This window comes from Mus musculus, chromosome 5 (assembly GCF_000001635.26).
Source record: "Mus musculus strain C57BL/6J chromosome 5, GRCm38.p6 C57BL/6J".
Taxonomy (NCBI): Eukaryota; Metazoa; Chordata; class Mammalia; order Rodentia; family Muridae; genus Mus; species Mus musculus.
Genome location: NC_000071.6, coordinates 106,655,208 through 106,678,948, shown reverse-complemented (window position 1 = coordinate 106,678,948; position 23,741 = coordinate 106,655,208). Strand labels below are relative to the sequence as shown.

At 39.8% G+C, this 23,741-nt stretch overlaps 1 protein-coding gene across 51 annotated transcripts in view; it reads left to right on the top strand.

Annotated features, from left to right (window-relative positions):
• Positions 1-23,741, top strand: part of Zfp644 (zinc finger protein 644) — an 80,096-nt gene that overhangs the window by 17,886 nt on the left and 38,469 nt on the right. For 41 of the 51 annotated variants that reach the window (XM_030254677.1, XM_030254671.1, XM_030254666.1 and 38 more), the window contains one exon: positions 12,104-12,164. The exons of the other annotated variants lie outside the window; for them this stretch is intronic. In XM_030254677.1, the coding sequence (XP_030110537.1) occupies positions 12,121-12,164 (44 nt within the window). In that variant the 5' untranslated portion in view covers positions 12,104-12,120. The remainder of the gene's footprint in view (positions 1-12,103; positions 12,165-23,741) is intronic. 51 annotated transcript variants of the gene reach the window in all.

Genomic DNA, 23,741 nt, shown 5'->3' with positions numbered 1-23,741 from the left:
AACATCTTTCTGCCCCCTCTCTGAAATGTTCTGTAGATATGTCCACTGGGGCTAGACTCCACAGCTCTACATTTTGATTGGTTGTGATTTCCTGTAGTGGTCTCTGCCTGATGCAAATAGAAGTTTACTTGATGAAGGATAAGGACCACATTTATCTGTGGGTTTAAGGACAAATGTTTAGAAAGTAGTTAGTGATTATACTGGTTTAATAGTGATGGGAGGTTCTCCTCCAGTAATTGAGTTCCCTAGCACTGAACAGTTAGCTAGGTTTCCAGACATGTTTCCCTCTTGTTGAATGGGTCTTAACTTCTATTAGAGAGTTGCTGGTTACTGCCAAGGTTCGCAGGCCTCTGCTGCTCCCTTAGTGTGATTGTACCCTGCTGTTGTTGATATGGTTCAGAGGCACCTTAGCTGGGTATGATTGTTGGTTGTCTCCCTCCTCTGGAAGCTCGAATGGTGCCTTCCAGTGCCATGAGAGCCAGTCCTCAAAGGGGGGTGTTCAGGTCAGCTCCAGCTAAAGGGTTTCCTAGGGTGGCCAGTCTAGTTTTAATTGATAAGCCATTTCTTCAGCTCCTGAATTCTGTTTTGATTCTGCCTATTAAAGTAGGTTAATTTTTATTGCAATTTAACAGGAATTTTATGTTGTCCATTTAATAGTACAGGTGATTTCACTATGTTTGTTTAATAGAGTATGTTATGAGACTTTGGAAGATTTTGTTTACATATTGGGTTACAATCTCTCCAATTGTTGAAATGTTGGCAAATTACAGATTATGAGCGATAACTCATTTGTACTTGACCCTTCTGGTTGTCAATTGCATTATTCTTTTTGAGTTAATTTATTACCATTTTTCAAGTTTTCTGTTTGAAATTGGATTTTTCTTAAATGGCATAATGTGAGTATTTTAAGTATTGAGAAGTAGCTGTCAAATCATACATTTAAAATTACAACTAGAACAGATTTGGTAGCTATAGACACCCATGTAATTAGCACTATGTCACGCTAATGAACGTGTCCTTTACTTTCAGAATTCTTATGTCCCATCAAAATAATCCTTTGTTACTGTACTTCTCTGTGTCCAGGAATTGACTGATTGCATTTTGTCATTTTTGGGATAGTTTGCATATTCAAAGTTTTATTAAATGTTATTATTAGGTGAGATCAGAATTCTTTTGCGTGGAGTTTCTCACACAGCATAATTTTGAGATTCAGACATCCACTTCACTGACACTTAGTATGATTGATCTTAACAGTTGTATAATGTATGATATCTTACTGTGGCTAGTGACAAAGATGCCATGTATCTTTTCAAATAAGTCATTCATGAATGAAGTAAAAATCTTAAAATCTTCTGCCTATTTTGCAGTAGTTGTTTTGTTATTGAAAGTGTACCAACAGGCAATAAAGCAGACACTTATTTGTAGCCTGTTTTATGTCCATGGAGCATTAGTTACAAGACCCTGAAAGTCTCCAAAATAGATGCCGTTCAAAAGTCTTCTATGAAATGGTTTAGTATTGGCATTTAGCTTTAACATATCCTCCTGTATTGTTTAATTCCTGACACCAGCTGAGTGCTCTCCAAAGTTTGTGCTGGGAAGTTGTGTGAGCCACTTTCCTTCTCTTTCCCTCCCCTTTTATTGTGTTTTTAAAACAGCCTGTCATTTATTTACTATTACCTTCTGTTTTTACTGAGTCAAGGTCTCCTTTTATACTGAGTGTTAACTAAATTATGGATGTTTTCTATGCTATCTGAAGGAGACAGGCATTATTTCTGGCTCGTTTGAGTCAAGGACAATCTTCGTTGTCTTCTTTGGGGATGATTTCCAGGTTTGACTCGTTTCTCTGTAGGTTACATCACGGCTAGTGCTCACGGCTCGACACAGGTGTTCTTTCTCTAGTCGGTTCTTCCACACTTTGCCCTTAAGTTGCTGGTTGTGTGGTTTTGGATTGCAGCCGAGTCTCTTGTGAGAGACTACCACATCCTCTGGCTGTGTTCTGTGAGTTGGGGCTGTGTCTTTTTCAGGTACTGTGCTGCTGCTTCCTTATTTCTCTTGTAGGGTCACTCTGAAGACCGTTGTGCTGCACTTTTTGGGGTGGTTCTTAGGCTGCTCCAGCAGAAGAGCATTATATGCACTCTTTCTCTGTATGTTTTTAGTTGGTTAAGTAATGTAACATTAAAAAACTTTTAAAAAATTTATTCTATGTTTGCTTGTATGCATATCTATGTGCCATGTGCATATTTGGCGCCCAAGGAGACCAGAGGAGGGTATTGAATCCTCTGGGACTGGATTTACAGGGGTTGGTGCTGGGAATCAAATCTGGGTCCTCTGCAAGAACACTGTCACTACTGAGCCCCAGTACTCTTCAGTACCCTCCTCAGCTCCAGGAGCATAGAGTTAAGGCACACCCACCCCAGCCATTCGCAAGGGTGCAGTTGACCAGGCTTAACCACCGATGCAGCAGGTCTCTTCAGCTTTTAGTACTAAAGACTGAAATTCGGCTCCCAGTAAGTTCTGACTTTTTTTTGTGTCCATTCTCCATTTGGATTTTGTTAACCATCTTTCTGTTACTATTCTGTTACTAGTTTTGACTAGATATTTCATAGGAATAGAACCAGATAGTATTAACACTTTTAATCATCTTATTTGAGTAAGAATAATGTCAAGTTTCATCCATATTCTTATATATGACATATACATGTAATTTTTGAAGACTATATAGTCTTTTATTACATATAATTATATAATCTTTATTTGTTAATGGACTGTTGAGTTGTTTCCATGATATGAGTATTGTGACTATGGCTATGTAAATACATGAAGTTCTGCTGTGAGGTTTTTGTTTTTTTGTTTTTTACTTATACACTTGCTAAGCACATGCTAATTTATTAAATTCTTTTAGGTATTGCTATTGTTGTCTAGAATGGTCACATCTTCTTATATGGTTGACAGTGTACCATGTGTTCAAGTGTTTTTGCATCCTCACCAATGCTGCTTTCTGTTTCTGTTTATAGTAGCTGTCCTACTGACTGTGGGGTAATGTCTCAATATGGCTTTGATCTGTAATGCTCTGTAATAAATGATGTTGAATTTTTTTTGTAGGCTTATTTTTTACTTGTCTTTGGAGACTCGCACCCTATCTTCCCCCATCCCCACCCTCACCCCCCCCCCCCCCACACACACACAAATATTACTGTTTCCAATTGAGTTTGGAATCCTGTCTGCCTTTCTTGTTGAATCAAGGAACTGCAGCTATGGACAGTTTCAGGACAACGACCTGAACCTTTTCCCCTAGTTTTTCTTTTAGGCATTTCATCTTTTTATATTGTGTGTCTTGATTTTTATCCATTTTTAGTTAATTTTTGCATATGATGTGAATTGTCTTTGTTTTGTATGTGGCTATTGGGTTTTACCAAAATCATTTTTGAAGAGATGTTTTTTCCCCACTGTCTATTCTTGGTATTCTTATGAAAAACCATTTAGCCTTATGCTGGGTATCTTTCTGGGTTGTTTTGTTCCATGAGTTTGTCTTTAAGTCATTATACTACTCTGTTGATAATACTGATTTTTTACTATGGTTTGAAATCAGGAAGAGTCAAGTCTCCAACTGCATTGCTTTTATTCAAGATCCATTGTCTTGGCTCTTTGGACTCTTTCTGTTACTACAAAACTGTCATGAGGTTTTGATAGGGATTGCATTGATTGTAGATTGCTTTAGGTGATTTTGCTAGTTTAACTTTATATGTTTATTCATGTCTCTAATATCATTATTACGATTTTCATAGTATACTTTCTTGGTTAATTCCTAAGTATTTTTGGTGCTATTATAGATGAAGTTGCTTTTTCAGTTTTTTTCCCCCCATTGGTCATTGCTGTATATATAAGTAATGGGTGTTTTTAATGTGTTGACTTTGTATTTTGCCATGTTGCTCAATTTCTTAATTAGTAGCAACAGGATTTTATTTTGCACTCTTTAGAGTGTTTTTCATTTAGTATCATATCATCGATAGAGAAAATTTTCCCTTTCCTGAATTGGATGCACTTTAGTCCTGTCCTAATGACGTCATAGGAATGTCTGGTGCTGGGCTGGATGGGGATGGGAAGAATAGGAAGTTGTGTCTTCTTCCTGATCTTAACTGAAACATGTTCAGTCTTTGACTCTTGTGTGTTACTTGTGGGCTTTTCACAGATATAATCCTTCCAGTTTGTGGTCTGTACACATCAGGTGTCCAGGATAGCTGTGAATGTTGCCAAACATGTTTATAGATCACAGCATCATGCTATGGTGTAAGAAGGTTGGATACCCTTTAATTGTATAGTTTTTATTAGCTTGAAGTGGTTACTATATTTAGTTTTATAATAAAACAGTGCTGAGTTTGGTTGGGTGGGTTTTGTGCATCAACTGAGAAAGCTACCCCCCCCATTACTGTCGCCGTGTTGATTGTTCTTATGTTGAGCTGCCCTTGCAGCCCAGGAACACGACTCACTGGGGATGGTGCAGACTTGTTTACTGTGCTGGTAGATTGTTTTCACAATACTTTGCTCAAGTCATTTGCATCCTCCTTTAAAGATATTAGATTAGTTTTCTTCTTGTGCCTTTGTCTTCATTTAGTTTCAAGATAATGTTAACCTCATGCTAATTCTTTTTAAGTGTTTGGAAGAATTCTCTAGAGGCTTTTTTTAGTTGGAAATTTTCTAAAAAGGAGTTTTGCTTGAATGTGTATGTGTGATCCCCTGGAATTGGAACTAGATAGTTGTGAGCCACTGTGTGTGTGCTGGGAATTGAGTCTGGGTCCTCTGCAAGAGTACCAAGTGTTTTGAATCACTGAGCCCTCTCTCTAGCCCCTTAGTTGAAAATGTTTAATTTCTGCATCTTGTTACTCATATCTCCGTGGACTGAAGTGCTTGACAAGACCAACTTTAGGGGAGGAAGGTTTCTTATGGCATGTGATTGTAGAGCTTGTCAGTCTGGCCGCTCAGGTCATGGCAGTGCAGTTTGTGACAGGAACCTGTAAGCTTTCAGAGGCTCACCCCAGCTGACCTACATCGGACATTCAGCCCCACATCATGAAGGTTCCACAGCCTTTAAAAATAGTGTCACTAGCTGAGGGACCAAGTCTTCAAAGCACAAGTGTTTGGGAGGTGTTTCAAATTCAAACCATAATAGCATCTAATCCTTTCAATAGTTATGGATTATTCAGAGGTTTTACTTTTCTTGTGACTTAAGTTTTAGTGTATATATATGTGTGTGTATGTATGTATATGTATATATATATATGATATATATATATATGATATATATATATGATTTATTTTTAAGTATGCATATATACTGTGTCTGTGTGTGGATATGAACATTTGAGTATAGGGGCCTACAGAGTCTAGAAGAGGACATTTTATCCCCTGGAGCTGGAGTTAGAGGTTGTGAGTCACACAAACTAGATACCAGGAGCTAAACTTGGGTCTGCTGGAAAGACAGCACATTCTGTTAACTGCTATTTCTTATCCCTAGTAGTTGTGTCTTTATATATTCACTTCTGGGTGTTCTGATCTGTTGGTCACTGTGGTTCACAACCTTTGAGTATGACCTCCCAACATCAGCTTTTTTGCAGTGTCCTCTTTCGTTTTTGTTTCTAGTAGAGTCTTCATGGTTTTTAGTTTTGCAGGCCTTTTTCATTTATCAGTGTTTTAGTTTTTTTCCTGTCCTTCTTTCTAATTTGTTTTAGCTTAGTTCTTTTTCTAGTTCCTTGGCATAGTTTCTAAATTCCCTAGTGATGTCTATTTAGATACAGTGATTGGCTAAGAGTGAGGTTTTAGGTCAGTGGTACAGCAAATGCCTATGAATTGTAGGACGTGAGGTAGCCTGGGCTACATATTTATCCAGGGCTTGTCTCGGAGGTACATTTCATAGATTTACTGAGAGAACAAGATGCTAAGTTTCCACTGATATATAAATTTTCTGCTTCCCTTCTGCTATTGGCTTTAGTTTCATTGTATTAAAGTCAGATAGATGCTTTTATATCCTTAAATTCTTGACACTTGTTTGGTAGTTTATGTGTATCTGAATGTCTGATTATTTTTCTGAAGTATGTTGATTTCTAAAATATATTTGTCTGTTCAGCATATTTTCCCTTTTCACAGCAGATGTTATTATGGCAGTTTTGTTATCATTACTGAACAGATCTTGTCACATACTACTAACTAAAGACCTTTCTTCCCTATTATTTCCTTTCTGTTCAGTGTAGTACCTAACATTTGCTGCTCATTTTTCTGTAGATTTCTCATGACATTTTTAATGGCTTTAACACTTTGAGATGTATTGGTTAGCTACATTGGAAGATCTCTGTTGGAATTTGTTTTTCCATTGATTAGAATATAGTGTGTGGTGTTAGGAAGATGTATTTGACAGTTTCCAGTCCTCTCCCAAACACTGCTGAGCTACAGTAGCCATGCTGCCCGCTCTTGCTTTCTCCTTTCCTGTGTCCCTTCCCTACTGCTTACGTAGAAATATTCCTCTTCTATTTCCAGTTAGGTATTACCTTGAAAGTGCTCCTTTCAAAACAACAGGAGAAGTTGAAGGTGCTGGTTTTGTTAAGAGTGCAGAGAAAAGAGGACACCTGTGGACTGCAGTGGAATGTAATTTAGTAGAGCCTTTATGGAGAGCAGGAGCGGGAACAGATTGGTCAGTGCAGTCCAGCAGCCCCACTTGTGCTTGTGTTTATTTCCACAGGAATTGAAGTGTGCATGCACAGAGCTGTCTGTGCTCCCAAGCAACTGTAGTAGTAATTATGATAGTTAGATACATGGATGAAGGCCAGTCGTCCATTGTCTCATACAAGAGTGAGGAAGGAAGTGTGTACAGACAGAGTGGACTGTTTGCTGTTCAGCTTTCAGTTGAGACTATGGGGATGAACACGGCAGACCTTATGCTGAGGGAAAGAAAGGAGCCAAAGAAAAGACAGCAGCACATGGCTTCCTATGTGTTCTTACAGGAAGCTGCAGGAAGTTGAACTCAGAGGACAATAATGGTTTGCCTTAAGCTGGATGTAGATATGTATGGGAAAGCATTAAATATTGATCAAAGAACACAATATTTTGTTAGAATAGGAGATAAAATGTATTAACACAGAATGGTGACTGATAACGCCTTGTGTATTTCAGAGTTTCTAAGAGTAGAGGAAAATGTTTTACCACTAAACCTTAAGTTATCTGTCAGTGTAAACCTAGGTCAAAGCATGACATTTACCCCTTCAGTAATGTGTCTGGTTTTGTTTGTTTGTTTGGTTTTGGTTTTTTTGAAACAGAGTTTTCCTATGTAGCCTTGGCAGTCACAGAATTTGCTCTATAAACCAGGCTGGCCTCAAACTCCAGATCTGCCTGCCTCTGTCTCCCATATGCTGGGATCAAAGGTATGCACTACCACACCTTTATATAACATATATTGTAACAATTATTATTTGTTAGCTAAAAATAAGTTTTAAAGCATAAATGTTTCTGAAGTGTGATTTTGGGTGAACATACATTTGAAAAGTTTGTTCTTCTTCCCTGATTGTGAGGAGAAGAGTGAGAGGGCAGCAGGAGCTGTTCCACTTGTGCTGTGACTGTGACCAGAGCAGTGAGAGGGAGGGCAGCAGGAGCTGCTTCATTTGTACTGTGGTTTTGTGTCCTCTTGGGGTACATGTACTTAGCAAAATTTAATGTTTTAATAAGTTTTACTTATAGTTAGGCAGATTTACAATCTTTTCTAACCATAAGTGTCCTTTTATGTGTATTAGTCTACTTGGCCTGCTGTGATAACAATGCCTCATAGTGATGGAGGCTGGAAGCTGATGAGTGTAAGGTTTCTCTGCTGAGGCGTTTGCAGGGAGCCTTTCCTTGTGTGCACAACTGGTGTTTGTTCTCGTGCTGTCACTCCCAGTACTAGATTATGGATTCATTCTTGGGCTCTGGCTCATTATTTGCCTCCTAAAGTGCTCTTCTTCCACACATAGTCAGGGGGTTGGGGCTTCCATGTAGGACATTTGAAGGAACAAATGGATGGCCAGTTGTGGAGGCTAGGAGTCAGGTGTTACAGCTTTTCAGGAGGCTGGGGCAAGATGACAAGTTCAAGGCCTGGCTGAGCTACAAAGTGAAAAGCCTGGGGTGGAGGTGGGGAGAATCAACAAAATAGACCCAAGCATTTGCTGTATGTGTGAGGTTGTAGGTCCTGTGCAGGGGGTGGGTGGGGGGAAGGGGTGGTGTCTGCTTGTATGTTCATAGCCTAGTGATGCAGAGAGAAGAGGGCTGAAGTTGTACCCATCTCTTGCTTCTTCATGAGGCTGCTGGTGGTGCTCCTGCTTGTGGCCATACTCCCCAGTCATCAAGGCCATCATGTATTCTCCTTGTCTGTGTGTATTCTGTTTTCCTCCAGCTTCCTCACACAGTTATGTGCACTCTCACTCAGAATGCAACAGATAATCCAGCTGTCCCCCTCCCCTCTCCATAAACCAGATGGACTGGTTACACAGTACACCAATGATTTCTGCATAGAAATCATTCCCATGGGGGCTGGAGAGATGGCTCAGTGGTTAAGAGCACTGGCTGCTCTTCCAGAGGACCTGAGTTCAATTCCCAGCAACCGCATGGTGGCTTACAACCATCTGTAATGGGATCTGATGCCCCCTTCTGGTATGTCTGAAGACAGCAACAATGTATTCATAGACATGAAATAAATAATTCTCTTAAAAAAGGGCAATCATTTCCATGAGTTTGTGCATCTGGGTCTGTAGATGTGTTGCAGTCTCTGCTTCCCATCTTCAAATCAACATTCTCAGGCCACAACAGTAAGTAAAAACTTACTATGGGATGGCACCGAGCAGATGGCAACACTTTAACTGTGTGTATTGTCAGGCCCAAGGACTCCTTCCATCTTTGTCAGGGTCTACTAACTTCTTCGTGTAACATTCCAAACCATTTATCAGTCTTCTCTGCAAAGACTTTTTTTCCTATGGGAGACAGCATGCAGAGGTTGAAGAGATGAGGATGGTGTCTTTTATGGAGACATGCTTTAGCCTATCACACAGAAGTTTATAGTGGACCTTGAAGAGCATTGTGTTTGTTTTTTGACAGGTCATGGTATGCAGTTCCAGGCAAGTGGAGTAGCCCTGGCACTGGGGAGGAGAGAGTGTTCTCATCCAGACAGCACAGGGAAGTGGAGGGCTGTGGTCCTCAGTGTGATCTCCACAACAGCATCACCTCAGGAAACACATCGCCTCTCAGAAGGGCAAACCTGCAGGTCTCAGTGTAGACCCTGCAGAAATAGACAGTGGCAGGGCAGGCAGTACAGAAAACCCCCAGGTCGTCTTTCTCTGCACATTTAGAACCTCTTTTCTAAAGTACTGGCATCTTCTGTGCCTGCACTGCATTTGCTGGTCTCCAGGCTTTCCTACAAGATACTAACATGAGTTTAGGGTTTCTGCTTCACAAACTTCTATAGAGATAGAACCCCTTAATAACTAATTCCTGGTCCTAACGAATAGACTGATTCAGTAGAAGATACCTCTGGGCTGTTTATTATCAGCTGTCATTGTGAGTTAATGTGGTTATTTCTTAGTGTTCATATATCCAGAGATAGAAGTAGACTTTCATTTATTTCTTGAAAATGTGAACTGAATTTATTACCCCGAGTTTTACTTAATTATTTTATATCAAATACATGTTAGAATTTGAAAATGTGAATCTCTTAATCAGTCTACATTGCTATGGTTTTACAAGTGTGTCAGTAGGGCATGATGGCGCATGCACACCTTTAATCTCAGCCTGTGGGAGGCAGAGGTAGGTGGATCTCTGATTTTGAGGACAGCCAGGGCTACTTAGACCCTGCCACTAAATAAACAAACAAACAAACAAACAAACAAACAAACAAACATGCACACCTTTAATCTCAGCCTGTGGGAGGCAGAGGTAGGTGGATCTCTGATTTTGAGGACAGCCAGGGCTACTTAGACCCTGCCACTAAATAAATAAATAAACAAACAAACAAACAAACATGCACACCTTTAATCTCAGCCTGTGGGAGGCAGAGGTAGGTGAATCTCTGATTTTGAGGACAGCCAGGGCTACTTAGACCCTGCCACTAAATAAATAAATAAACAAACAAACAAACAAACAAACATGCACACCTTTAATCTCAGCCTGTGGGAGGCAGAGGTAGGTGGATCTCTGATTTTGAGGACAGCCAGGGCTACTTAGACCCTGCCACTAAATAAACAAACAAACAAACAAACAAACTGTATTAAACTAAACAAACCAAAAACCCAAAAAAGTATACCAGCTAGTTGAGGTACTAAACTGAAATAAGAGAGTTTATGTCTCTAATCTGTTCACACTGTAGGTCAAGAAATGCACAAGCAAAAAAGTAGTCACTATTTTAGAATTACACAGGTTTCACAATTCAATGAATCAATTGATCTAACCCTTTTTGATAGAATTGATGGTATTAAAATCTAGTCTAGTCTGTCAGGATTAATTCCAAGGAAAGGCTTTTGCAAAGTTAAAGATAGTAGAAGGTAGGTGATGCCTGAGAATTTTAGATCAATATGTGAAAAAGCTTGATAGCTGAGAGTTTGGTCTGTCCTAGAAACTGAAAATGTCTAGAACGGTATGTGCATGGGCTGTTGAGAAAGTGATGTCTGTGTAGGATGACCACTTAAAATGACTATTGAGTTCTAGGAAGGGCAGAATTAGAGGCTAGTAAGTCTTAGAATGGACCTGTTGGCGTAATCTAGGCTGACAGTTGAAATAATGTGTGGTGTCCTCCAACCCCTGAGAATACTAAACTTAACAGGTTGCCTTTTGGTAGTAGGAGGAGATTATAGGATTTTCGGTAACACAAAACTCAGTTTTCAGAATTGGTAGAAAAAGTTTTTGGTAAATCTACTTTTAGTGGATTATTAAGAGTAAAAGTGTTAAATATTAACTTGAAGACTGTTGACTCAGAGTTTCTAATGATTCATTCCATACATTTTATGCTTAGTTGCTGTTAGCTGCTATCACAATTCTCACTTTATATTAATGTATCCTTTATTTTGGTGTGGACACAATATTAAATTAACACTCAGGATGCAAGGCTTAGAAGTATGTTTTATTCATAAACACTCAACTCTCATACCTGGGCTCTGTATCCATGGATTTAACAAACCCTATATTAAAAATATTTGCAGGGGCAGGGGAAGGTTGTGTTTGTACCAAGTACGTACAGAGTTTGTACCTATTACGTACAGAATTGTCTCTAAATGCAACAACATGTTCGTAGCATTCACATGGCACTCATTTTCAGAAGTACTGAAGCAATGGTGTAAAGTACATGGAAGAGGAAGCGCGTGCATAGGCTGCACATAAAGACTATGCCATTACATATAAGGGATCTGACTGTCCTCAGACCTTACTATCCATGTAGGTGCAGAACTGATGGCTCATAGTATTACCATTGCTATTTTATTATTAAAAAAGATAATATTAATAGTATATACTAAATATATAAATAATATATCATCTAAATATCGATGGGCATATTTAATATTTAATAAACAATGCATTTATTAATAAATATAATATAAATATTATCAATAGTATTGTTAAAATTAATGAAAATAATTAATATAAACATTTTTAAGAACTGCAATTATGTTTCTTTTAAAAACATTTTATGTGTACAAGTGTTCTGCAAGTATGTTATGTGTACCACGTGTGTGCAGTGTCCACAAAGGTCAGAAGAGGGCATCAGAGGTCCTGGAGTTACAGATAGTTGTTGCTGCCCTATGGGTGCTGGGACCCGAACCTTGGTCCCCTGCACGAACAGCAACTGCCTGGAATTACTGAGCCACTTCTGCCCCCTCAACTTTTAAGTTTCTTGCTGGGATAGATTATTGCTCCCCTTGAAAGGGTACTTAACAATTTATTGAGCATTAAATTAGTCATGTTAATTGTTGAACACTTTTAGATATTTTATGAAAAAGAGAAATTACAGTTCTAAATTTAAAATAGTGTATTATACAGTTTTTTTTTCCTACCTGAAATGAACCAAAGAAAACTAAGCGATTGTTTTTTATATGTATTGTTTCAGGCTTGATTTAAATTTGGATGAGATTATTCTTGCATCAAGATGTTAATAAGCCAAAATTTAGGTAAGTAGAACACTTTATTAAATGTTACATATCAAAGTAGGCATAATAAAAATTTTTATAACTTAAAACTGTGCCTACAAGTCTAGGATTAAAGAATTTCAATGAACTTTTGCAATATGGTCTTAACTCTTTGACCACCTTGGTTCAGTTGATTTAATAGGAGTGAGCAGGTGCGAGCGGAGAAGCAGTCTTAGGGTTCTTTCCTTAGTACTGAGGTCTCCTGATGCTTACAGGGCCCTAGTGTTGTAGCATGTCAGAAAATGTAGTTGGTCTTGCCTTAGCCACTGCTAGTGATCTCCCACTAGGGAGTACAGGATGTGTTGACTTTTGTTTGTTTGTTTTTGATTTTTGTTTTTCTGTAGTAAAGAGAATATTGTATCGTTTTGTTGATTTTACTTTATTTCCTTAACAAAAAATTTAAGCCATAACTTCTTTCTGTTACTGTAATGTTGAGAGCTGGCTGTTAAGTCATATGTGGATAGGTGTGTGGAGGCCAGAATTTGATGTGAGGTGTCTTCCGTAGTTACTTTGCATTTTGTTTTGGGAGGACAGCTCACTAAAGGGACGGCTGTCTCTGCCTTGTGAGCACTGGGATTACAGGGAGGCCACCATGGCAGCTGTTGCGCAGGCTGGGGATCTGAGCCAGGGTCCTCAGACTTGCACATTTGCACAGCAAGCACTTCGTCTACCAACCTTCTCCTCAGCTCTGTCGTGACTTTTCTCATGGAACATTCTAACTGGCTTTCTAAGGACCGCTGACTTTTAAAAACTTAATTTTGCTGATGTTTTGTGTCTGATATGCGAAAGAATGCTTTTTAGAAATATAAAGCTTTTGAAATGATAAAAATACAGGAGTCAGTAAACATGGCCTTAGAATATAGAGTAACAGAACAACATACGGTGGAGCTGCTGAGTGTCTGAGGTAGAGAAGAGGCTTACACTGTACTTTAAGGTCTTGCGGGTGTCTCAGTAGTTGTTAAATATGCAGTGCCTTCCCCTGTGGTTACATGTCTGCAAGGACATACATCTGGTTTATTTGGGATTATGCAGCACTGGATGTGGGCCGTTCTTTTTGTCATATTATAATTAACTTTTAGTGATGTGTGAACGAACTTTAAAGGACAGAAATGAATGACTATATTGTAATTTACATTGATCCACTCATGTATATATAGAAAATTTCATTATCTCAAAGTTCCTTAACTCTTTTCAATCTGAATCTAATAGCCTTATTAAATTTCATTAGCTTGGTTTAGTTTAGCTGTTTTTTTTGTTTTGTTTTTTTAAGATTTATTGTTTTTATGTAAGTACACTGTAGTAGTCTTCAGACACACCAGAAGAGGGCATTGGATCCTATTACAGATGTGAGCCACCATGTGGTTGCTGGAAATTGTACTCAGGACCTTTGGAAGAACAGTCGATGATGCTCTTAACTGCTGAGCCATCTCTAGCCCAGTTTTAGCTGTTTTTGAACTTCATGAACATAGAATTATATATTCGTGCCTTTTTTTAAAGTTTTATTTTGATATTTTTGTTTCATTCATGTTATTAGAATACCATTATTTATCTTGTGTGTTCTGTAACCTTTGTTCTCAGTTCCAGTTCTTATCCCTTCTACCCCTCTCCTAGACTCCTTTCTGTCTTGCCTCATTGATAGCAGAAGAAGATGTAAGCTCTCTGTGCTGTGGCGTGTGATTACTTATCTGTGCCCACATGCTTGGGTTAGAGGCACTGCCGGGATCCTTTCTAGTTACAGCTTTTCTTCTGTAGTGGTCATTCATTATTTCTTGTGATGTTTCTTAAACCTGGAGCCAGGCCTGGCCTTCTGCAGTACGTTGTTTGAGTCATTGTTTCTGTTGCAGTGAAGTGACACCATGATCAAGGCAACACATTAAATTAAGCATTTAATTTGGGACACACAATTCCAGAGGGAGAGTCTGTAACATTCATGGTAGGGAGCATGGCAGGAGGCAGCAGGCATGTTGTAGGAGCAGTGTCTGAGAGCTTACATGTTGAGTGAGACACGGCTTTTTAAACCTCAAAGCCCACCCTCCTCCAACAAGGCCACAACCAATCCTTCCCAAACAGTCCCACCAAACTGTGGTCCAAGCATTCAAAAATACGAGCCTGTGGAGGTCACTCTTATTCAAACCACCACAGTGGTCCTCTTACCTGACCGAGATCCAGTTGAAGGTAGACACCAACCCTGTTGCATTCGTCTTAAATAGCCCAGTGAATGTTTGTTCAGCTGAGGTCAGTAACAGTTCTTCCTCAAATAGGATTTCAGGATTGTGTCCATGACGGGCTGGGCGGCGTTTCAGCTGTCGTTTGGCCGTAGGAAAGAGCCAGTGAGGACAGCATGGAGACAGTTTGGAATGAGGATGTGCCTTCAGTCTTTTGATTCAGTTGAAGTAAATAATCTTACTTTTAGATTTAAGCTAACTTGACTATCATTAATTTTTGATTACAATTTCCATGCAGAGGTGTTAATCTGTTTTATAAAAATTGAATTATTTTTTAGTAGAGTATTCTCAGGTTGCTTTACTGGTTATTTCTTTAAGTTGAAAGTTTAAAACGATGTGTTACTAATGTAAGTGAAGAGAGAGGGAGGTTGGCCATATAAGTCAGAGTGAAGGGAGCTCCCTCCTGCCCCTGAAGGTGGGGATGAGTAAAGCCCAGAGCCCTGTGACCCAGAGCTGTGGGTGCTTGTGTCTTATCATTGCAAACATGTTACATACATATACATAACTTAGTAATGAATGACTTGTTTAAAAAGTTAAAGTATTTTGACAGGTTTTTTCTCTCAATATTTGAAACTTGGCTAGTTGAGTTGGCTATCACAGCAGTCGCCTGGGGTTTTTATGCCAGAAACTAGACCACCTTGTGGCAAGTCCAAAGCAAGAAGAGGATCTTCCCCACTGGGATCAGTTTGTGTCTTTTCTTCATTGCAGCTTTGGCAATAAAGGCCAAATACAGAGTTAGCTATGGACCCCCTCTCGTACTGTTCTGGCTTCTTGAAGGATTTTTGTTGTTATTGTTGAATATATATCACCTTGATTAACTTGTGTTTCCTTCTGGGTATAAAGTGTGTGGTGGTGTTAGACTGCTTGATTTGCATGTCTAGAGAGTTTAGACTAGATTTCCTCTTCAGAGGTCTTTAGATGTACCTCAGTTTCAGATTTTTCCTGTTTGAATATGGCCTTGGATAAAAGAACTGTTTCATTGGTTGGATGGAAATTATGCGCAGAGGGAAGCTTGCACTAAAATTTTAATGTCAAAAGTTACTTTATAAAGATTTCATTTAATTAGGTATTCATGTTGCCAAGTTTATTGGCATTTTATTTCTTCATGGTTTTGAGATAAGGTCTCACTGTGTAGCCTAGGATGGTCTCAGACTTGCTGCGTGCAGACTTCCTGCCTCAGCTGCCTAAGTGCTTAGCATGGCAGGCGTGTCGGCAGACCTGGCTCACTAATACATTCTTAGATGTTACGGTTATATTGTACTAAACATAGGGATTATTTCAATTGTTAATTTGTTTCAGATTGTTTAAACAAGTCTGAGTTTGAGCTCATCAAAAAATAATGTAGTGATTGTCTTCATATTGATACATAATTATTTCAGTTTTATAGCAATGTCATTGCCAGGAAGCAGCTGCTCCGCAAGCCTGCTGCCTTCAGCAGTTCAGAGCCAGTAGCCATGTCATTACTGCTGCCAAATGTGGCACATGCTCACTGTGCTCATGAGTTATGTGGTCTTTATAAGTCTCCCATAATCACACATACCATGTCTGTCTGTCTGTCTCCCTCCCTCTCTTCTTTTGTCCCTACTCAAATGCAGCCTTTTACTACCCCCCCCCCCCATAAGTCTCTTGTGTGAGGTCTGTTGTCTGCTGTGATCTTTGTGGTATTCCTTGGCTCCCACCCACCAAGGTATTCTTCCAGTGTGAAATCCTAACTGTCATGAAGTTCAGAAGTAGTAATGACTAGCTTAAGGCCAGGTGGATAATTGCAAAGCTAGAACCTAGGTCTTTTGACTTCTTCCATACTATTCTTTTGAGAAAACCAGTTAAGCTTCTAGCTAGTCTGAGGATTGTGGAGCCTTCCTACCACATGTTTTTAAATATCAGTTGATTCATTTAATGGCATCTGAATTTATTATTGTAGTTAAGTTGTTTTTAACCTATCCTTGTTAATAGTTCTTAGACTTAGGGAGAAGGATGATTGGATATGTACTACAGTCTTGAATTCCTGAAAGCCAAAGGCAATGGGCTTTATAACCTATATTCGAGCATTTAATATAGTACCTTACTCATAGTAGAAGTTTGTTTTTGTTTGATTTTGTCTGTTTCTTTGTTTGTTTGTTTGTTTGTTTGAGATGATCTTGTCCCAAAATCCAGACTGGCCTAGAACTTCACTATATATCCCAGGCTGACCTAAAATGCAAGCTTTGGAAGTTCTGGAATTAGTCTGAATTCTGCTCAGACTAAGTAGACACACTTCAGGGTCTCCCATAGAAGAAAAGCTTTATGATTTATCTAGATACACTAGAGGACCTATGGTAGAAGAGACAGCCCAACTAAGAAGTGAGATTAAAAAAAAGGGAGACTTGGTGGGACCCGGAGACCCACATCACTTTCAGTGTAGCACTTGCTCATCATGAGGTAAGAAGGAGGGGTTGTAGTGCTTGGTGCCAGGGAATAGAGTAGAGAAGAAGGCTGGGGCCATTTTATTACGGGTAATAGTAACCATTTAAAGAGTTTATATTAACAGAATAATAATAAGCAGTTGAAGGCGCTTATGTGGAAGTGATGGGAATACATCTGAGGGGCTGCTGTTGTTGCTGTTGCTGCTGCTGCTGTTGTTTCGGTTTTGATCCCAGGCTCTTATGCTAAATTCTACCTTAAACATCTCAGTGAAAAACTAGAGAACACATCACAGGGATGCTAGATTGTGTTCAGGAGGAACAGTCATAAGAGGATAGATATCTAGACTGACTTTACAGTATTAAAGTGCAGTTATGAACAAGTGGTCGCAGCTTTGGCATTTCCTTACAGTGGAGTCGGGGCTGGGGGGGGGGGGAGTTAAGGTAGCAGTTAGGATGCTTTGTGCTTCTAGCTTTGGCAGTGGGACTGCATTCATAAATTGGAACCGTGTGGGTGATGAGTGTTTGGAACAGACAAGAACTAAGTTAGCTGAGCTTGAAACAGCATGAGCCAGGTGAGCTGAAGTGGTAGGTGGCATTGAGCTCTAAGAGAGACCCGGGAGTTATCTGTGCCTTTCTTTCTCTTACACTCATTTTTGTTCATTAGTATTTGACCTAAAGATTGTTGAAAATGAATTTACTTCTGTTTTGGTTAAACCTCTGTGCAGACACCACCCCCTGCCCCCCTTTGGCTAGACGTTGTTTCTTTTGATATCTTTATAAAGTAAGGTACCTGTCATAAGAAGTTCTTTCGGGAAGACAGGAGAAAGTCAAAGAATGACCTTCCCGTGTATCGGGGCCTGCTGCTCATCCTGGGTACATGTACCAAGCCTCTGATGAACTAAATGACTTAAAACCTTGGGATGGTGGTTTGAATAAGAATGGGCCCCAGAGGCTCATATATTTGAGTATGTAGTCTTTAGTTAGTGGCACTACTTGAGACACATTAAGAGGTGTGGTCTTGTTGGAGGAAGTGTGCCACTGAGAGTGGACTTTGAGGTTTCAGAAGCCCAAGCAAGGCCAAGTGTCTCTCTTCCTGCTGCCTGCTGTAATGTAATGGACCAATAAACCTCTGAAACGGAGCAAGCCCTAAGTTAAGTGCTTCCTTTATAGGGTTGCTGTGGTCATGGTGAGTCTCTGCACAGCAACAGAACAGTAACCAGAGGACACATGGCAAGAAGAAAAAGTACAAAACATTGTTACCTCCTGGCAGCACCCTCTGTAGCTTCACAGACGTTTATAGTTTGCATTCTCTGGTTAAAATGTAAGATTGTGGTAAGCTTAGAATTACTATTTCTTAAAAGATTTTATTTTATGTATATAATGGTTTTGCATATTTATGTTTGTATACCACATATGTATGCCTAGTGCCTACCTCTATAGGGCAGAGAGGCCAGAAGAGGGCACGGGATCCTTTGGAACAGGATTTATGTGTAACTCTACCTTTTGGGGACTTTATTGGATTCTTTTACCCCAACCCCTTCCAACCCCACAACATTAGGCTGAGAAAGAAGGTTAGAGGGGAAAGGGGGTGTCCATCTCTTTAGACTACTTCCTGCTGATTAGAGCAGTTATTCCTAGGGCAAGTGCACTCTCCATTGTCAGGATATCTAACCAGCAAACCAGGAATTTAGCAAAAGCAGCAAAACTGTGAATGCAGCAGTAGGAACAATCAGGAGCAGAGGAGCAGCCGCCACCACCTCTCTCAGGCCTGGCCTTTTTATACCCCTCAAGAGTCCCCAGAGTTCTAGAGTAAACTGTCTTCAGCTGGCATAACCTCACCTGTGCCAGAGCACAAGACAAATCATAGTCAGCTGCTGTGGACAGTCTGACGCAGATCCATATCCCACACTTGGGTTTAAAACAAAAACACGTTCATATAGCATAGGCTGTTTTTAAAAGAAACCAAAACTTCTCACTACAGTTATGCATGGTTGTGAGCCACCCTGTGGGTGCTTTGTCCTCTGCAAGAGCCAGCCAGGGCTCTTAATTGCTGTGCTATGTCTTCAGCTTTTAGATATATTATTTTTAATTTTCATTTTTATTTTATATTTCTGAGACAGCATCTCAGTCTATAACCCTGGCTAGTCTGCAAGTTGCTACATCCTAAAGAGCTGTCCCTAAATCTCTCGTAGAAGGCATTCTCTCTTCCAGCTGCTCTATACTCTGAACACTCACTTGGAATCAAACGGGGTTCTGCCCCCATACTGGGCTCTGCCTCCCCCTTCCTGCCAGGCCTGTGGATGGGGACCCCCATTCCCAACTCCCAGTGCTGTGTCAGTGGCCCCTGGGTGCCCAGGAGATGGGAACCACAGACAATATCCCACACTCTGCTGTTTCCCACTCCCCACCCAACAGCAATGTGATATCATGTCCCCAGATTTACATTTTACGTGTTTAACGGGAATTATTGTGTGGGGCTTTTTTTTCTTGTTTTTTACACTTGAGAAGCTTTTAGACTTTTTTCCCTGTTTTAACAAAACCATGATATTCAGGCTTACTTTATTTAACATTTATTCAGTATCAGATTGTATCAGTACCATTGTTACTAATATTTTATAAAGATTAATAATTTATTCTTTGTTTCATAATTAACAAGATTATAATTGTTATACCACTCTTATGCCAGTAAAATAGATATGAAATAAAGTTTTTAAAATGGAGGGGTTATATTAGAGTTCTCTAGAGTCACAGAACTTATGGAATGTCTCTCTATATATTAAGGGAATTTATTGGAATGACTTACAGTCTGCAGTCTAACTAATGCAACAATGGGCAGCTGTGAGTGGAAAGTCCAAGAACCTAGTAGTTGCTCAGCCCCATGAACTTAACTGTCTCATCTGGTCTTCTGTGTAAGCTGGAATCCTGAAGAAGTAGGTTCCAACAGAGGTGCTGGCAGTAAGTGCAGGCAGGCAAAGAAGAGTGAGCCTTCCTTCCAATGTCCTTATGTGGTTCTCCAGCAGAAGGTGTGGCCCAGAGGAGAGGTGTGTATCTCCAGGCCTGGATTTGGAACTTGCTCTGTCCCAGGCTGGCCTTGAACTCAGAGATCTGCTTGCCTCTGCCTCCTGGGATTGAAGGCATGAACTACCTTGCCCTGGGCCTAAGCCCATTACCACTATGCCTCAAGATCTGGATCATAGGTGTGCCTTCCATTTCTGGACTGTAACTCATTCCAAATGTAGTTAAGGTGACAACCAGGAATAGCCATCACTGTGGGCTTGATGGTACTCACCTTTAATCCCAGCATTTGGGAGACAGAGGCAGGTGGATCTCTGAGTTCAAGGACAATCTGGTCTACATTGTGAGTTTTTTGGAGAGCCAGAGATGTGTATCAAGACCCTGTCTCAGAAACACAAACAGACAAACAAAACCCCACAAAAACTATACACAATTAAAATTGTTAACTCTATCCGCATGCTTATGCGCCTTCCCCAGGTTATTCTGGAAAGTACAGACATGGTATTTGTCCCCACTAACATAAACTGGCATTATGTTTTTAAACTGGTTTTAATTATCATTTAAATAGAACCATTAAATATTTTCCTTTTTATAATTGACTTGTTTCACTTTGTGCTTAAGGTTTTCCATATTGTGATGTTTTGCCAACCTCCTTTTTAAGGCGGTTGTGTGTATGAACTACATTTTATCAAGCTTATTTGCCAGTGGGCATGTAGGTTGCCCTCAGTCTACAGCTTGTGAATAATATACATGCTGTGAGTGTATAATCTGCTTTCAGTTTCCTGTGAGAGCTGCACCACTTGATGTTGCCTCCAACACTAGACAGATGGTTCTTTTTCTGTGTCTTTGCTCATCCTTTATGTTCTCATGTGTGTGTGTGTGTGTGTGTGTGTGTGTGTGTGTGTATGTGTATGTGTGTGTGTGTGTGTGTTGAGGTGGTGCCTCACTGTACTTTTGTTTATTTGAGAAGGAGTCTTGTAATTTCAAGCTGGCCTCAGACTCCTGGGTTCAAGAGAACCCTGTAGTGTTGAGCTTTAGCCTCTGTAGTGTTGAGCTGCCAAGCTGGGTCTTTTGATGATGCTGATGCTGAGCATCTTTTCATGCGCTTGCTGGCACTTGTATATCAGTATTAGAGACATGTCTATTCAGATTCCTTGCTCATTAAAAACCCCACAGATTATTGGGGTGAGTGTTGCTTCCAGGTTGAAGTTCTTTATGTTGTGAGTGTAAACTTCCTATTACGTATATGACTTGAAAATGTTTTCTCTCTCCACAAAGATCACCTCACTGCGGACTGTTTTGAGGAACAGGGTGACAGTTGCTGTACTCTCTCCTCCACTCACATCTGTCCAGGGAATCATTGTCATGATCCAGGAAACACATGTCATGATGCTTTCCCTTTATTTTCCTCTAAGAATTTTGTAGTTTTGCCCTAGGGTGGTCCTGAACTTGTTACGTAGCTGAGGTTTATGTTGACCTTGTGATCGGCCTATCTGCTTCTCACCTGGTATCACCATACTTGGTTTATGCAGCATTTGTGATTGAACCAGGGCTTTGATCCTTCTGCTACTTGATGCAGGTCCTCAGCCCTATTTTTAGTTTTTGTATGTTTGATCTTACTCATTTTAATGTTGTTTCAGTTGTTTGCTGTCCAAACAATTTATAATTTATTTTTATTTTATGTGCATTGGTGTTTTGTGTGCATGTGTGTCTTTGTGAAGGTGTCAGATTCCCTGGAACTGGAGTTACAATTGTGAGATTCCAGATCCTCTGGAAGAGCAGCAGTGTTCTCAGTCACTGAGCCTTCTCTCCAGCCCTGCCCATCGAGGTTTTTACGTGAATTTCAGGATGGGTTCTTATATTCTGACATAAATGTCATTAGGATTCTGATGAGGGGAATGGCATGGAATCTGTAGGTTTCTTTATACAATGTTGACTTCTGTGATGATTAATTTTTGTCAAATTACTACATGTGGAATTAACTAAGCCAGGATAAACCCGTGAGGGATTGTTCTTGATCAAATTATTTGAAATGGGAAGACCCCATTTTTGATATGGGAAGATCCACCTCATTCCTGGGCCACACCTTCTGCTGACAGCCTATATAAGGGACACAGAAGAAGGACGTTCCTGCTCACTGCCTGCTTGCCCTCACTCTCTGAAAAGTTCATTCCTTCACTGGCATTGGACCCCACTTCTTTGGGATTTTGACATACTGAAGACCAGCTGAGACATCCAGTTTTGTGAACTGAAGAACCACTGGATTCTTGGACTTTCTGCTGATAGACAGCCATTGTTGGACTGGCTGGATCACAGCCTGTGAGCTACTGTAATAAATTTTATTCATATATATTCATATATATCTTCAGACATATATTCATGTATATACTCACTTTATAAATTGTGTTTCTGTAGAGAACCCTAAGTAATACAGCTTCTCAATAAGTCTTAGAACCTCTGTTTTCATTTGTCTTTACTTTCTTTTAGGACTGTTCTGTAGTTTTCAGTCTGCAAGCTGTCAGTCTTGGTTAGGTTTATTCCTGAGTATTTCTGTCTCTGGAATACTTATAGGAAGCAGAATTGTTTAATTAATTTTCTTTTTAGTTTGTTCATTGTTAGTTTCTTTTTTTTTTTAGATTTATTTATTATTATAAATTAAGTACACTGTAGCTGTCTTCAGACACACCAGAAGAGGTAATAAGATCTCATTACAGATGGTTGTGAGCCACCATGTGGTTGCTGGGATTTGAGCTCAGGACCTTCAGAAGAGCAGTCAGTGCTCTTAACCACTGAGTCATCTCTCCAGCCCCTCCTTGTTAGTTTCTAATAGAAACAGCTTGTCTTCGTGATTGATTTTTGTGTAGTAGCTTTGCTAAATTCTTTATTCTAACGGGTTTTGAATATGTTTTAGTTTTCTGCATGTACGATAGTATCATGTGTGCAAACATAATTTTCCTTGTGACTTTGCCCATTGACTGCCTTTCCTTTCAGCCCTCCCCATCCTTCCTGTTGTCCCTGGTCCACTCCTCCTCTGCTCTCCAGCTAAAGTACAAGAGACAAACAAATGGCTGTGTGCTTTATCCCTAGTCTTTGAGAGAAAGCTTATCATTGTCACCATTGAGTATGGAATTAGCTGTGGTCTCTTTATTGGTTCATTTCTGATTTAGAGTTTGTTGATCATGAAAAAGGATGTTGAACATTGCCATATACTCTTTAAGGAGATGTGATGTGTTACATTAGGTTTTTATGTTAAACTATCCTTAAATTTTAACAGTAAATCCCAGTCAAGATTTTAATCTACTGCTAAATTATCTTTGCTGGGAATTAATTCCCGGTTCTTGGTTTCTTTCTACCTGAATAAGTGAAGGCTTACAGATGACTTTAGTAATAAATCCATGATGTACTACAGACTGTATTTTACTCTACTGTTTGGGGAAATACGTATGACAGGATGTAAGTGATAAGATGTTTCACATTAATCACAACCCATGACAGTTACAAGATACCTGGATTTTAGCTGTCATAGCTGCTTGTTACAGTAGATTACATTCAGTCACTTGCATGCATATGCACACTATATTGAGAATGATTTAGGCCAGGTGGTGGCATATATTTAATCTCAGCACTCAAGGCAGATCTCTGTGAGTTGGAGGCCAACCAGCCTGGTCTACAGAGCTAGTTCTAGAACAGCCAAGGCTATACAAAGAGACCCTGTCTCAGTAAACAAAAGAGTGATTTAGAGAAGGACTGAATATCAGTACTTAAAAGGTTTTAAGTACAAACATACTTCAGAAGCTGACCTAAGAGATCCTGGCTATCTAATTATAAAAAATGGAGCTGGGAATGGTGGTTGTGATGGTTTGTATATGCTCAGCCCAGAGAATGGCGCTTTTAGAAGGTATGACCTTGGAGTAGGT